The 15,436-nt window shown below is 50.2% G+C and overlaps 5 protein-coding genes across 5 annotated transcripts; 3 read left to right on the top strand and 2 right to left on the bottom strand.

The window, feature by feature from the left end:
* Window positions 1-1,088: 1,088 nt before the first annotated feature.
* On the bottom strand, window positions 1,089-3,685 carry MIND_00317200 (uncharacterized protein; the record flags this gene model as incomplete). Its single annotated transcript, XM_037360029.1, has 16 exons — window positions 3,486-3,685; window positions 3,398-3,434; window positions 3,205-3,345; window positions 3,076-3,157; window positions 2,744-3,030; window positions 2,253-2,696; window positions 2,114-2,200; window positions 2,041-2,061; window positions 1,900-1,983; window positions 1,737-1,854; window positions 1,629-1,687; window positions 1,548-1,577; window positions 1,484-1,492; window positions 1,337-1,431; window positions 1,164-1,288; window positions 1,089-1,114 (listed from the first exon to the last, which is right to left on the bottom strand). Exons 1-16 carry the CDS (start codon window positions 3,662-3,664, stop codon window positions 1,089-1,091), a joined length of 1,824 nt encoding a protein of 607 aa, XP_037222914.1. The 5' UTR covers window positions 3,665-3,685.
* A 116-nt stretch (window positions 3,686-3,801) lies between these two features.
* On the top strand, window positions 3,802-5,841 carry MIND_00317100 (Bifunctional purine biosynthesis protein ade17; the record flags this gene model as incomplete). Its single annotated transcript, XM_037360028.1, has 6 exons — window positions 3,802-3,817; window positions 3,863-3,989; window positions 4,036-4,604; window positions 4,653-5,062; window positions 5,112-5,240; window positions 5,290-5,841. The coding sequence occupies 6 exons, from the start codon at window positions 3,802-3,804 to the stop codon at window positions 5,839-5,841; spliced, it is 1,803 nt and encodes a 600-aa protein (XP_037222913.1).
* Window positions 5,842-6,302: 461 nt separating this feature from the next.
* MIND_00317000 (uncharacterized protein) lies at window positions 6,303-6,832 on the top strand (the record flags this gene model as incomplete). Its single annotated transcript, XM_037360027.1, has 4 exons — window positions 6,303-6,486; window positions 6,535-6,576; window positions 6,635-6,703; window positions 6,756-6,832. The coding sequence occupies exons 1-4, from the start codon at window positions 6,387-6,389 to the stop codon at window positions 6,830-6,832; spliced, it is 288 nt and encodes a 95-aa protein (XP_037222912.1). The 5' UTR covers window positions 6,303-6,386.
* A 1,999-nt stretch (window positions 6,833-8,831) lies between these two features.
* Window positions 8,832-9,539, top strand: MIND_00316900 (uncharacterized protein; the record flags this gene model as incomplete). Its single annotated transcript, XM_037360026.1, has 2 exons — window positions 8,832-9,193; window positions 9,245-9,539. 2 exons carry the CDS (start codon window positions 8,832-8,834, stop codon window positions 9,537-9,539), a joined length of 657 nt encoding a protein of 218 aa, XP_037222911.1.
* A 4,182-nt stretch (window positions 9,540-13,721) lies between these two features.
* Window positions 13,722-15,379, bottom strand: MIND_00316800 (uncharacterized protein; the record flags this gene model as incomplete). The annotated part of the gene is made up of 5 exons (XM_037360025.1): window positions 13,722-14,206; window positions 14,404-14,471; window positions 14,523-15,012; window positions 15,062-15,282; window positions 15,330-15,379. 5 exons carry the CDS (start codon window positions 15,377-15,379, stop codon window positions 13,722-13,724), a joined length of 1,314 nt encoding a protein of 437 aa, XP_037222910.1.
* Between the last annotated feature and the right edge of the window lie 57 nt (window positions 15,380-15,436).

Here is a 15,436-nt window from a genome sequence, read left to right as displayed (position 1 = left end):
ACGCCTGATAAGACGGAATTGCCGTAAATCTGGGGAAGATGGTCAGGTTAAAAACCCCGCTTTGGGAAATTCCCTCTTTCAAGGCTAGTGGAGTACACAGTGATGCCGAAGCGTGATCCAAAAACAAGGCAACAGTCCACTCTGGGTTAAGAAAAGCCACTGTGCTCCCCCAGAAACCAAAGCTGATCTCATTTTGCTGTCTGACAGTTGGACATCACTCGGAGCTCGAGATACGGTCGGCTGCAAAAAAAGGCAGGCAGAAGACGAGGTCGCCGCGATTTTTATGTCGTACAAGGTTTCACCCTCTGATGGCGTGGATTACCTAGAACTTCTTCTGCTTCTTCCACAAGTCCTGCGTTTGCCAGAAAATCTGTGGGCGCGATCAAGAAGTTTTCCCGGCCCCGGCATAGCTCCGTGGTCTGGTCGCAATCATGTGACCAGTACTTATCCGTACATGCACTGCGCAAAGACGGAAGGAGGACGAATTTGAGTCGATTTTTGTGCATCCTGGAGAGTTGAATAGACATCCCAACAGATGACTTCTCGTCGGACGCATTCCAGAACGCCGTATTTGTGGTCGTGTGACGGTTATTTTTATCTTCAGGGGAGGTGGTTTTCGGCCGAATTGCTGAGCATCCCACGGATGGCGGGGGTGTTGACGATAAGTAGGCGCATTGCGGCTGGAGAACGACCACGCTGCAACCACGTTTTTGCCTTTGCGCGCGTAGAGCGCGGCAGATAGAACAACGGACATATTTGGAGGGTATCTTCGAATCCAACTTGAAGTCGGAGTCTATGGTGTGCCTGCCATAGAGAAGATGGATTAACTCACGGTGTGTGCCTTGGGTTTTCCCGACGCTGGCGGGAGGTATGATTGTAACCCACAGCCGAACACGATGAAAATTGAGGGTTGGACAATAATGCATCGAAGTATGTCGGAGATTCAAATCGTTCTATTGAACGGAGAAATCTTTCCTAATGCTCAGTACTGGCAGGAAACGGAATGGATGGGAATGGTCAAGTCAGTCGCGGCACCAAGTAAAAAATTTGTTTCAGTCCTTGTAAGAATAATAATAATCAGTCACCGGCTACTCTTGTAGTTCTACGTAGTTGGCTGCCATAAAAGTCAGAGCACTTTACCAAGAAAAAGCAAGTAGACTGACCAGGGAACAGGCCCACACCACCATGGGGACCACGACCTTGCCACCAATCTTCACTTGCTGCTTCAATGTCCACAATTAGATCCCCCTCTTTGAATGATAATTCATTGTCCTCAGCTGCATCGTAACTACGAAGCAAGTCAGTTTGCGTTGTGGATTTGTGAAGCGCGACCAACTCGTATAGCGCAATTGCAGTTGGTCCTTGGTCTTGAGCTGGTTCGGGCGTTGGAACGCGAGGAGGAGGGGCAGGGGCAGCTGGTGCGGCCGGTGGCTACATCGGTCAATATTATTTGACGTGTTTTCAATCGTTTCGGGAAACTCACCGGCGGAGGCTAACGAGTTCGTCAGTTCATGAGACGATGCTTTCAGTAAATTTCGAAGACTCACTGGTGGTGGTGGTGGTGGTGGAGGAGGAGGCTAACGACTGTCAATAAAATAGAAATATTAAGTCAAAAAATGGGGATTTACAGGCGGGGGTGGCGCTTCTTCTTCAACCGGACCGCTTTCCACAGGTTCAACGTAGTTTGCTGACGGAAATTTGAGCACTCAATCCGACGATCGAACGAACAAACGGACCAGGGAACAATCCTGACTTGCCCCCGGGCCCAATACCACTCCACCAGCCCTCGTCTAGCTGTTCGATCTGCTCGATAAGCTCGCCTTCGAGAAGATTCATCTCATTCTCTTCTGTAGCCTATGGATACGAGTCAGTACATGCCAACTTCCAACTATCTCTGACCTCGTAGTCAAATAGCACAACCGCGCATAATCCTTGACCAGACACGAGAGCAGCGTGTTCTGGTTCGGGAGTTGGTTCTCGAATCTAGTAGTTGAGAGTTGAGAAATGATTGAAGGACTCTTGTGTGCCATGAACACTGACTGGAGGGGTTGGCTCGCGAACCTAGAATATCAGGATTCAAATGTTCTGAAGACTTGAACACATGGATACTCACGGGTGGAGGTGGAGGCGCCTGGAAGACAGGCGGTGGCGGGGGAGGCGGTGGCGGTGGCGGTGGTGGCGGCGGTGGAGGTGGAGATGGCTAGCGAGTCACGTGAACACAACGATTGTTTTGCAAGCAAGAAAGCGGTTACAGCAGCTTCTTCTTCTTCTTCAGGCTCCCATTCTGGCTCAGGTTCAGGCTCTGGAGACCTGGGAGGTGGGGGTGGCACAGGGACAAATGCGCGGGGGGCAGGAGGGCTCTCAACGGCTGGCGTTGGTTTGGCGAACGATGGCGCAGTGGTTACGGGAGGCGGGACAAAAGAAGCTTCCCGACTTCGCGCTTCTTCTTCTGCCTGTTGTTTTTTCGCTAGTTCTTGCCTTTGACTCCAAGTGAGTTTCCCTGTAGGTGCTGCGCGAGGCGGGGGCGATTGCGTCTGTGCTTGCTGTTCAAATTGAGCAAATGGATTCTTGAGTTTCTTCGGGGCAGGGAGTGAGACGGGTGTATATGCTGTACCAACGGGCCCGATCCGATCATCTTCAGAAGGCTTGGTTGGAACGTTAGACGACACTACTGGTGCCACAGTAGGGGCGACGGGCTCATAGATAGTCAGTGAATGTCATTTTATGACTTGCTACGACTCACTGTTGCGGCGACAACGGGTCTCGAAGTGGCGGGCAACACGGGTGGACGAGAAGTAGTGGGCAAAACGGGTGGACGGGAAGACGCTGGAAGGGCAGGCGGCTGGGCTACAGGAGCAACAGTGGGCTGACTGCTAGATGACCAATCATCATCGAGAGCGGTCGTTCGTTTGTCGACTGAGCGCCCATAGAGACTTGCGGCGGATTTCGGCGCGCCGAAGGCGGGTTTTGAGACAGCTGGGGCCGAAGGCGGTGCTGCCTTGCGCATAGCAGCAATATCCGGAGTGCCAACTGGCTTGTAGTTGGTGCCTACTGGAGCGATGGGCTCGAACTTACGGGCAGTCTCCTTGTGAGCAGAATACTTGGCTCCGGAGGCGGCTTCGACTCGAGACATAATCAGCGTGGGCGCAACATCGGTCTAACATCATTCAGGAGAAAGGTCTAGTTCAAGTTTCAGTGACTTGCCTCATTTCGAGCGTTGAGCACAACATGAGTTCCTCGCAGAAAACTTGCAACTGCGTTCGAGTGGGTATGGAAGAGTCCCTTCTTCTGTTCTGGCACACCATCGCCGCACCAGTTGATTTGCACAAATTTGGGAAGTTTGCTCTGTCGAGCGGTCAGTATTCAAGGTCCAGCGGACATCAACATCGTGAGGCACATTAGGATCAAGGACACGAGCAAAGGCGTATTGAATCCTATACCACGTAAGAAAGGGAATTCATTTCTTGAAAGGAAACTGGGCTCACCGACCGTCGGAAAACTCTTCTTCCAACTCCTCGAGTCCTCCGTCGCCAGTTCCTTGTACTTTCAAATCGTTGGTGCCGCCCTCATAGGTGAATATCGCCCAGTCGATGCCGTTTGAGTTCAAGACATTTTGGTATGCCGTGTGAATCTCCCTGCTGGAGAGATTCACTTGAAGAGACATAGCGACCCTGGCCTTTCCAAATTGCGAATCGATATGGTGGCTGGATGGAACAGGATAGAACGACGCCGCGATCAGTGATGTCACGCTATGCCTGCCTGAACCGAAAATCTCTTGTTTATTTTTCTTCTTCAGCCGTGATGAGCAAGCCCATCGGTATGGTGGCCGTGATTTCTTTTCTGCCATTCACGCTATAGCAAGCACTGTTATCGGTCTACGATAAAACCGGTCTCATCGAATTTGCCAAGGCTCTCGATGCAGCTGGTGTTCGGCTTTTGGGCTCTGGCGGTACAGCGAAAAAGATCAGAGACGCGGGAATTGCCATTGAGTGCGTATACTAATCCCACATTAACATGTTTTCTAATTTGGTGTAGAGATGTCTCCGATATAACCAAGGCGCCCGAAATGCTTGGTGGGCGCGTCAAAACACTCCACCCCGCTGTTCACGGTGGAATTCTTGCTCGCTCGATCCCGTCTGACGAGAAGGACCTGGAGGCGCAAGGAATCTCACCAATTTCTATCGTCGTTTGCAACCTTTATCCATTTTCATCCACCATTGCTCAACCCAACTGCACTCTGGCGGACGCGGTGGAAGAAATAGACATTGGAGGCGTAACTCTCTTGCGTGCAGCAGCCAAAAATCATGCTCGAGTTTCGGTTGTCTCTGATCCCTCCGACTACTCCGAGTTTGTGGAGGCATGGAAAACGGGAGGGGGAGATGTTGGACAAACTCTACGAAGCAAACTCGCTCTCAAAGCGTTTGAGATGACAGCCCAATATGACGATGCTATCAGCGGATACTTCAGGGAACAATATGCCTCAGCCGAACTTCCCAAAGACAAACTTGCTGGCTCTGTTCAGAGAATCGCCCTCCGATATGGCGCCAACCCGCATCAAAAGCCGGCACAAGCATATGTTACCAAGGGAGAACTGCCGTTTAAGGGTGCGTCCCGATAAAATTCAAGTCGAATTGCCTTCTTACAACACATAGTGCTTTGTGGGTCCCCCGGCTACATCAACCTGCTCGATGCGCTCAACTCATATGCGCTTGTGAAAGAGCTTCAAGAAACTCTGGGTCTTCCTGCTGCCGCCTCCTTCAAGCATGTTTCTCCAGCAGGCGCCGCAGTTGGTATCGAACTCGATGAGACCGAGAAAAAAGTCTACGGTGTTGATGATCTCAAGGAGGCACTGACCCCATTGGCTTGTGCGTATGCTCGAGCACGTGGGGCAGACCGTATGTCCTCTTTTGGCGACTTCATTGGACTGTCAGCCCCTTGCGATCTCGCTACAGCCAAGATTATCTCGCGGGAGGTCTCTGACGGTATTATCGCTCCAGGGTACTCTCCAGAGGCACTAGACGTTTTGGCAAAGAAGAAGGGAGGGAAATATTGTGTCCTCGAGGTTTTTTTTATAAAACTACTGGGCTCGTAACCCGACTAACAAATGGTAGATTGATCCAAACTACGTACCTGATACCGTTGAGACCAAACAGGTCTATGGCGTGCACCTACAGCAATTACGTAACAACGCGAAAATTGATGCTGGTCTTTTCAGCAACATAGTCACGAAGAAAACCGATGTCGGTCCCTTTCTTGTCCCACTTTACCTCGAATTCAATTATATGACAGCTGCCTTCAAACGCTCAGACCGACCTGATCCTTGCTACCCTCGCGCTCAAATATACCCAATCCAATAGCGTCGCATACGCGAAGCATGGTGCCATCATTGGTCTTGGTGCTGGCCAACAGTCTCGGATTCATTGTACCCGACTTGCTGGCGGAAAGGCCGACATTTGGTGGCTTCGCCACCACCCCCGTGTCTTGTCCTTGCCGTTCAAGAAAGGCGTAAAGCGCGCCGAGAAAGCCAACGCGATTGATCTCTTCGTTGGCGGTGAAGTTCTCGAGGGCGGGGAGAAGGAACAATGGGAAAGTATGTTTGAGGGAACTGTTGCACCGCTTACTAGCGAAGAGAAAGCAGAGTGGGCCGTCAAACTTGAGGGCGTGTCGTGTTCCAGCGATGCATTCTTCCCCTTCCCTGATAATGTTCATCGGGCACGGAAAAGTGGGGTCAGTTATTTGGCGGCGCCGAGTGGGAGTGTTATGGATTCTGAGTGCATAAAGGCGGCAGATGAACATGGGATCGTCTTTGCTCACACTTCGCTGCGTCTATTTCATCATTAATCCAACAGGAATCCATGTACAGTACCTAGATAAGATTGCAACTGATGTCTGACAAATTATCGATGCCATCATCTGTCAGCGTTTTCAAGACTTCAAGCTTCAAGTTCAACGACGGTTGGACACCCCCAGACAGAAAGCTAGCATATATCATCGCTCAAATCTCTCAACACTTCCGGGGCCCAGCAACGCTGTGTCAGCTGACCGAAATGTAGCATAACTCTACGAATTTGGGGCCCAACTCTCTCAGTTTGACTCTTCGCCAAGGCGCCAAACTCTAGTACATGCAACCAGAAGTTTGCAGTATAGACATTGGATCAATGTAGCTCATGAATGTCATCTTGAGCCCGCTGCCCGCCCGAGTCTCCGTGTTTACGCCGTGCACACCAAAGCTTCAAAAGCAAGAGCTCGAGCCTCGGCCCGGGTCAATTCTCCTCACTTCTTCTCCTTCTTGCACTTTGGCCTGGTGCCAACATTTTCCTTCTTCCTGTCAACAAACCACATTTTTCTTCTTTCATTCCCTTCCCTGTCTCCCCTCAAGCTCCATCATGCAACTTACTGGTCTCATCGGTCTCCTTGTGATTGTAGTCTCAATCGTTTCCGCTGCGCCATCGGCATTCAAGCGGCAGAGCGTCTGTCCACTCAACAGTATAACACTTGTTCCTTCTTCTGCTAGGCTGATCTCAACGGTTGCAGCGTTCAGCGGTTTGAGTGTGACGGCCTCCGCAGACCCCAATGGTCAGTCCAGACCAATTCCACATCAATTGTTTTGCTTAGTAACGTGACCCACTGGCAGGCAAAACTCGTTGGGATTTGTTCACCATAAGTATCTTCCAAATTAATTCAACAGGGCGATTTGGCCTGGGTGATTTTTCACGAAAGCTTTCGCAATGAAATGTTTCCTCATTGTCTCGCAGTTCAGCAAGAAGCAACCCAACGCAAACGAAGTATTCACAGCCGCGGTCGGGAGCCAGCCCAACTTGTTTACCTTTAAGCGCCGTGGCGCTCAGAGCATTGGGGTCTCTGGCTCTAAGCTGCTTGCCAGCCCAACACCTGCGACCTTTAAAGTCAACTGCGGAGCGTGCAACTCGTTTGCAAAGGGAAACAATCTCGCTGGAGATGGATGCACATTCGAGCTGACAAACGGATCGAACGGAATTGGGGAGTGTATCACCTTCCAGGCCGCAAATAGCGTCGTGCAGTTACAGCCATGTCAGGCTGGCAATCTGGGCAATCCTTTGGGATTTTCTCTGTGGCTTGATTAGATGATCAACATTAAATAATTATCATTTAAACTTGAATCAGATAACGATGACATCTCTTTCTCGACGCCCACCTCGCTTTCAGTAAAACCCAACAAACATATTAGAATAGAAACCCCGCCCAATGTCGAGTGGAAGGGAATCTATCTGCTTCCTGAGCGCAAGTCTAAGATGAACAGCTTGGTGATACTTGCAAGTTATTGGCGGGATTTCAAGCCCAGAATAGCTGTAACAAATAGGCCAATACGAAATGCCCAAGTTTGGACTGTGGATAGCACACCGACCGAGTTAGAATTAATTCTAGAAAACGTATAAAGGGTCCACCATCAGTAGAGTTTCTTCATTCCCTTCCTTTCTTCACTTTGCTTTGTGCCTGGCGCCATTTGCCAGTGCTACCTTTTCTCCCCCGTTGCTTTCTTCTTACAGCATGCTCTTCGTCAAGTCGTCGTTTGTTCTCCTTGCCGCTATGGCGTCTGTCGTGTTCGCTGCGCCAGCCACACATAAGCGCCAAAATACTTGCCCTCTCCAACGTAGGGGCATCGACCTTTGAGTGAATTGTGTGCTAATCGACGCTCCAGAGCTCGGCGGTTTGAGTATCGTTGCCTCTGCTGATCCCACTGGTTTGTACTTTATTGAGTAGACCATTTGGATCGACTGAACGGCTGCCGATGATGTAGGCAAAACTAGATGGGACCTCTTCACTATCTCTGCAGGGCTCATTCAGCAGGGCGATGTCGCTTGGGTAAGTGGCTGTCTTGCTATTTGTGCATCATCAACACTGAATGGTAATAACAAGTTCACCATCGACCAGCCTAATGACAACGAAGTTTTCACCGCCAACGTTGGCAACCAGCCCAACCTCTTCACCTTCCAGCGCAGAGAAGCCCAGAGCATCGGTGTTTCAGGTTCTAAGCTCCTTGCTAGTGATACACCTGCCACATTCAAAGTTAACTGCGCGGCATGCGATTCGTTCGCTCAGGGGAACGACCTTGCCGGAAATGGATGCACATTTGAGCTCACGGACGGCTCAAATGGAATCGGCCAGTGTATCACCTTCGAGGGATCTGGCACTGTCGTGCAGCTTCAGCAGTGCGAGACTGGAAACCCTGGCCAAACGTTCGGGATTTTCTCCGCTTGAACGTTGTTTAATCAAGCAGTTCGCGAGTAGGAGATTGAACACAGATGCTTGATACTATAGGTTTGAGAGGCTGGCATGAGATCATCATAAGGACTTGATAGCTTGAATTCTGCTGCGATGGTTGCAACTTGCCTGTGCTTGGAAGGAGGCATTCGAGTCATCGTGTGGGTCCTGAAGAGAGAATAAGTTGAACTTCACTGAAGGCTTCAACCAGATGCGTCCCATGTGTAGAACATCTTCCAGAGTTGATCTACACGTCTTTTGCATGGTCGTAACTACGTGATTGCTCGAACTTTTCAGTACTCACGGACAAAGATGCATTTGTGCAACGTTTTCCGGTAGCTAAGGCAACTATCACACCGAATTGAGTGGATCTGTGAATGGTCTGTGGTACGTCGCATGCCACGGAGAATATTTGTGAGCGGGAAATGTGAGGTGATGTGAAGGTGGAGCTTGACTGAGTCACAGCCGATCTGATGGCACGTCACAGTTCAAATAGCCGACCTCGCGATTTGTCTCTCACTTTATTCTTCCCACCCGACGACCGCTCCCCTTCTCTTTTACCCGACCTTCACTCCCTCCAAACGCACGTCATGACGCACACCCTGAGCCCATATAGCCTCTTCTTCAACTCTGGGCTGCATTATCATCCGATTGAAGACGAGACCGACGATGAAAACCATCCACACTCGCCTATTCTGGAGTCCCCGATGCCGTACACAAAGACCGGCCTCCGCTCGCCAATTCCACGAAAACGACGTTCAAGCATCACGAACGCTGTGTCTCCAGTCAGTGCGATCAAGCTCAAATCTCCTACACGGGCTGCTGGCAATGCGTGGCACGTGGCCCACAACGCTGCAGTCAACTCCCCCCGCTCGCGAAGTGGCAGCTTGAATGTGGCATCGGAGGAGAGTAGCATGGTGGGTCGAATCCGCAGTGGCAGTCTGAGTAATCGGTGGGTTGCACTCGTCAGAATGATTCATCAATCATCTTAACTCGCGCCTAGACTTCGCACTCGCAAACCCTTGACCAGCAAACGTCCCATTGCTTTACTGTTTGCCCCCACACAACCCCCACCGAATGCCCCATTACCACAAGTTCCATTGAGCGCCCCAGCTCGTCCGCCCCTCACACGCTTGACGATCCAACCACAACCAATACTGCCTGACGCAGATGTATTCTATTCAGCTCCTGCCGGTCCAGTTTCGCCAACTCCCTCGTCCCCTAGTGCCGAGTTTTACCACGGCCCAGGGATGTGGAGAGGTTTCGGCGCTATCGAGGAGGAAATGCGAGACGATTAAAGGACTCGACGTTGTTGTAAGATCTACCTGCCCCGAATCTCTGTTGTAACTGGTCTCTGATTTTCTTGGTTTGTGTCTACATATATTTGTCCCTCCTTCACAGCCTACAGCTCCTTATATCTAGTCCTTCCTTAATTATGGCTTGATGCCCGCCTGCGTCCGATGAACTTGACTTATTTACAATGTAGACCAACTTGCAATATCTAGCTCCTTTTCCTACAGCCACCGCGGAAGCAATTGATCGCCAGAGCAAAACAAATTGACTTTGACAGGATAGGACAGAAAAACGTGGGCATGGAATCGAGAGAGGTCCTCAAACGACTTGAGACGCCATTGGTCAGAGATACCCTTCTCGCCTCGATATGCTATAATTTTGACTCCATTTCTCAGGCAGCCCCCTTCCACATGAACGGCCAACCGAATCCTATCAGCATAAGTTAATAGGAGCACACTTGAAGATGATCTAATGCTCACATAACCACGTCCTTGGATCTTGCTCAAAAGTGAGCAGAGTGGGAGTAGTGCTGAGTAGTGCTCATCGTCATGCGAACACCATAGGGCCCCATGTCTCCCGCCGTGGTCAAATACTGGCCCGAAGGACAATGCATAACAGCATATCGCATCGGAGTTCCACCAACGACTTCGGACTGTGCATCGATTGAAAATAGGCTCTCTTCACTGCCAGCAAGCTCACCTTTTGGTTCTGTCGAATTGATGGAGGAGCTATCTTCGTTGGGCTCGGGGGTGCTGACCTCCCATTCAGCACTGAGCGGATTCTAATCGACTGCTCTAACTCGACGGGAGGGGGGGGCACCAGTCAGCATAGAGTCTCAGGTTTTCGCTGGATCGATATCAGGACTTTTGGCAATCGCGTCTTGGCTGGTCAAGGCCAATCGAACTCGCAGCGTAGGGAGCCAACGCGTTTGGAGGAGTCCGCATTTACGGTATATATAGGCGTCAAGGAGGACCCTGCTATGAGTATTCTTTGTGCATAACTTCAAGTTGGTCGTCGCAAATTTCAGCGGCAAACCAGTTAGATTGTATGGCAGTCCAATTGCACATTTAATTTTTACCGCGCGCTCTTGATGTTGCGCGCTCTTTTTGGGCCGGATTTAGTGATTTTCCCGGTAAATCACGGATACCAAAAGATGGCGCGGTAAAAGTGTCCGCGCGCGCTCTTTTTGGAAACGCGCGCACTCTTTTGCCCAAATGAAAGAAAATGCGCTACCTTCAAATTTGTGGAATTCTTTCTGTTCCGTAGCTCAGCTTGAGGCCACCCATAGCCAGGAATACCAGCAGCAACCTAGACCCTCACTATATATTTAAGGGCATCTACACAACGAAATCTTCGACTGGCCAATGGCTGCAAACAAGATCATCATCTCACCTGCCAGTGTTGTTTCAACTAATCCCCCTCCTGTCGTTGTCCCTGCTGTCAACGGTCTGGGCTATTTCACTGTGCAGATGCCCTTATATATAGCAAGTCAGGCTCATACCCAGCCCTCGTTGCAGAGCTAATCCGAGAGGCGGTATTTTAATCTAAAATAGTATCAGTTTTCGGGTAAAATCAAAAGGTGTGACAAATGTGACGGTTTTGGGGGGGGTGCGCTCTGCAAGAGGGCTGGCGCAAGTAACCCGGACCGAGCACCGAAGCGGTGCAGTTATCCCCGGATGCGCCTGTGACGCAGACGAGTTTGGCGTGGCCGACCGCCATGGCCCATGACATGCATGACACCTGGGCTGCTCTCTGTGTCCTCGACGCGGTCCCCTTGCCCGTGCCAACCTCTCCCTTGCCCAATCTACGGGCTTCATCCTCAACAATGCCCCGCGCTTGTCATCGAGTCGGTTTGGGGGGCAGTGGGGATGGACTGGGGCTCCGGGACGTGGGCTCGGACGGTACAGAGACCGGAGCGGAGGGTTGGACGCGTCGACGGACGCGGGAGACTCGGTGAATGGGTGGGTAGACGCAGTACTCGACGCGCGACAATTTGGTTGAGCGAGACCAACCGGGGATAACTGCACCGCTTCGGTGCTCGGTCCGGGTTACTTGCGCCAGCCCTCTTGCAGAGCGCACCTCCCCAAAACCGTCACATTTGTCACACTTTTTTTTGATTTTCCCCAAAACTGATACTATTTAGATTGAAATACACGCTCTAGGATTAAGCTCTGCAACGAGGGCTGGGTATGAGCCTGATAGCAAGTGATGCTCAGTTCTGAATCAGTAGGAATTAGTACTAGTTATGACAGGCTTGCAAGCTTTGGCTAGTACATATTCATGGACAATGGCAACCATACAGTGTCTATATCCAGATCTATGGTCAGCTTCAAGCTGAGCTGCTCAACCAGGGGGGGCATTGAGAGTATGAGTATCTATGCTAATACCATACATATCTGCTGCCATAAAGGATTGTGCAAACTTTAAGGTAGCGCGCATTTGGGCAAAAGAGTGCGCGCGTTTCCAAAAAGAGCGCGCGCGGACACTTTTACCGCGCCATCTTTTGGTATCCGTGATTTACCGGGAAAATCACTAAATCCGGCCCAAAAAGAGCGCGCAACATCAAGAGCGCGCGGTAAAAATTAAATGTGCAATTGGACTGCCATAAGATTGTGCTGTATCTTAGCAACTTGGAAAGACGGAAGAGTATCGTATCGCGTCAAAACAGCGCTGGAGAGACTATAAGAACACTCGAAGGGCTAACGAGGAGACAGAGATGCACAAGCGCATACTCTGGAAAGTTGATAACTTTTGCAATGTCCGGGGTTCGAGGGCGATGAAACCACTACCGCAAATCCAGTTGACAATGAGGCTACTTTGTCCGTCACCTCCTCATTAGCATTATCGTTGGTGAGCTTGGACTCGATCTGGCGCTTCACAGCTGAAGCCGGAGACAAACGAGTTTCTGTACGATTCGCTTTTCTGCTGGGAGGTTCGGAATGATATCAGGTTGAGATTGAGAACACCAGCTGCAGCGGTCGCTTCATGTGTTGTTTCGCGAGTCGCAATGGATAAGATAATGGATGTGGTAAGTGTTGAATCTGCGGACGTCCAAAAGGTCCGAGTAGTGTCCTCCAGACATTCTTCAAATAAGCCGCCGCTTCTAAGTCGCGGAAAAAAAAACGAGAGAACGTTTGCACCTGAGTCTAAGGGCTTCCACTAGGCTGTTGAGACGCTCTATGAAATGCTTTAAAAGGACGACTTTTTGATGGAGGGTAGACCCCGTAATTGTTTGTCTGAGGCGGCTTCATGGGTGAAGTTGGGGTGAAGTGTCTCGCATCACGATCAGCGGCCGGCCGGCCCGCAGATGGACCATTGGAGCTTTAGGGTCACAAACTGGAGTCTACATTATTACGGTAAAATTACTTAGAATGGCTTCAATCGCCATTGAATCCAAGGCTGTCCCGTCTCCGAGTCATTGTTCAAAACGAAGAGCTTTCCTTCATTCTGGGAGTTCTTCTGAACATTGAGCACGAATTCAGGTTGTTCACCCAAGCGAATTCTACGAAGAACCACAGTAAGCACGAGTCTTTGAGCGATGAACGAGCATTGGCACCCACATCACAACATCGTCTTTCACTTTCTCGAATATGAAGTGGCTCAAAGGGAAGTCGCTCATTTCCATGTACACTCCGGCCCCGACTTGTCCGCTTCGACTAGCACCCAGATAACGACCGGTAACACGATGTCGGATGTGATAGCCTTTGGGCCCACCAGAGACAACCTCGAACTAAGAAAATATCAACCCAAGGTCTTGAAGAGATAGGATGAAGTTTCTTTCCTTTTGGTTAGGATTATCTGAGTGAGTGTCATATTGGTGGACTCTAAATGAACCCCGTCCGTTGGAGAAATCGTAGTCCATCGACTTCGAGTTCGCGACTACGACAAAATGCACAGGCTTGTTCAGCTCCACGGGACAAAATCCGCTATAAGGGCTGTTGTACCATTTTAACAACGTAGGAAATTCAACTGTGATGACTTGCAATTGTTACTCACTCAAGTTTGCGTGCCACCGTTTCTAGCTCAACGACTTGTTGTTGCAGGATTCCCTTTGATGCCTCCAGCTCGTTGATGCGACTTTGTTGGTCTTCCATTTCCTGTTTTAGTTCTTTGGACTCATGGATCAAGACTTTTAGGGCTTGTTCACGCTCGACTTGAAGCTGTTGCTTCCGGAGATCGGTTACCGTCTACTTGCCATTCAGTGCTGCTTCGTCAACCATATATGTACTAGTAATCTCACCGGTAACAACTTCTTTAACACGGTTGGGGAGCGATTGTCCCAGAAGCGCGCCGATGTAGTGACGAGTTCCGGGTCGTCGGAAATTGCGTTCAGCTACCAATATGTTCACGAGTATCCCAGATTGTCTCAACGGATCGTTACTTGCCTCTTCCACAATCCTGATCATCTCGCGCTGAATGTCTCGATACGCTTGCCCTAGCCCAAGGGTTGTTGCTGGGTATGGAGAGAGCTCGTTAAACCACTTAGGCGGCGAGATCGTTGTCGACGAGGGCAGAGCGATGGGTGCGGTGGTGGGTGTTGATTCCTTTGACTGGATGACCCAGTCCTCTCGAGCTTCATAGCCGGCTTTAGCATCAGCGGAGAACTTTTCGAGTTCTGACGCGGCTGGTTGAAGGGCGAGAGAGGCGAAACCTTGTTCGACATTGTGAATGGCTGGAAGAGTCTCATCAGCCAAGAAGCAGGGACGATGTTAGTTTTTTTTGCCTTGCTGAATGTTCTGGCTTAGAGCTTTGTACTCCACATATGCCTCTAGAAACTCTTCCGCATAAATCGCAGCCCCGTGCTCCTCGTATTCAGGCACTGCCCAGCAACAGTTATAAATCTCAGTAGAGCTTAGGGTAAAGACGAACCCATAAAGTTATTCTGAGCTTTTGCGATGTGAAAGCCCATCAACGTAGTATACTTCGTCAAAATGGGACTAGTCAAGACAATTTATTCCAATAGAATGATGATGCAAGACCAGACAAACCTTAACCGCACAGGATGGGCGAATGCATGTTTGGAGAAAAAGAGTGCTTCGTCTCTTATGTTGCGCAGCGTCCGGTCTTGCCCAGAAGAAAGATTGTCTCCACCTCGAACATGCGTGACGATTTTTATGTCGTGATCGGGTAATTGCTTGGGGTCGACTGTAGCGAGCGGTGAAGCTGCGAATCCTATCTGTCCCTCCAAATAACTCTTAACAGCTCTGATATTGGCGCTGGAAGGTTCTTCAAGCTTAAGGGAGATAAGTGCAATGAACTCCCCGCCCTCATTGAACCCTGAGATGAAGCAATCACCATAGATTGCGGAGAAGTCTTTCTTGGGTAGAGTTGCGATGACATTGAGCTCGGTCAGCTCGATAGAACTCGAGACTTCTTGAGTTACAAGGACATGTACAACATAATGAATGTGATGGTCGTTGAAGTCGTCGACATTGAGTAAGTCGGCGTATTGTCGTCCGCGCTTGATGTGGGATGCAGCTGTGATTTTGTGAGATCAGTGCCTTCGAAGGAAGTAAACAGTGAATACGAGTAACGCCTAAGACTTGGACCAGGTCGGGGAATCGTGTGATGAATTTAGCGGTCACTCGTGCTTGTTCATTCAAAGGCCGCGAGGTTTCGTTGAAAGAGACTTTGGAGCTGGCGACCTGACTGTTTGCGTTTGACGGTCCCTTTGAATTGGGTGGAAGCTGAGCTGGTTTGGCTGTAACTACGTCTCGCGAGCAGAGTTCCTGAGTGAATGAGTTGTACCTGACGAGAGTCAATCCAACGATACGAGATGAATGAAATGCACCAACCCCATCCCAACGCGCATGGCGGGGTCATACGGTACGGTCGAATGAACCATTGTGATGGTGGTAGGAAACTAGGAAGCGTTCCTTTAGACTATTGTTGTGGCGGCACG

This window comes from Mycena indigotica (assembly GCF_014461135.1).
Source record: "Mycena indigotica strain 171206Taipei chromosome Unknown Mind.scaff0003, whole genome shotgun sequence".
Classification (NCBI taxonomy): Eukaryota; Fungi; Basidiomycota; class Agaricomycetes; order Agaricales; family Mycenaceae; genus Mycena; species Mycena indigotica.
The sequence above is the reverse complement of the archived record's forward strand: the minus strand, read 5'-3'. Positions and strand labels throughout refer to the sequence as shown.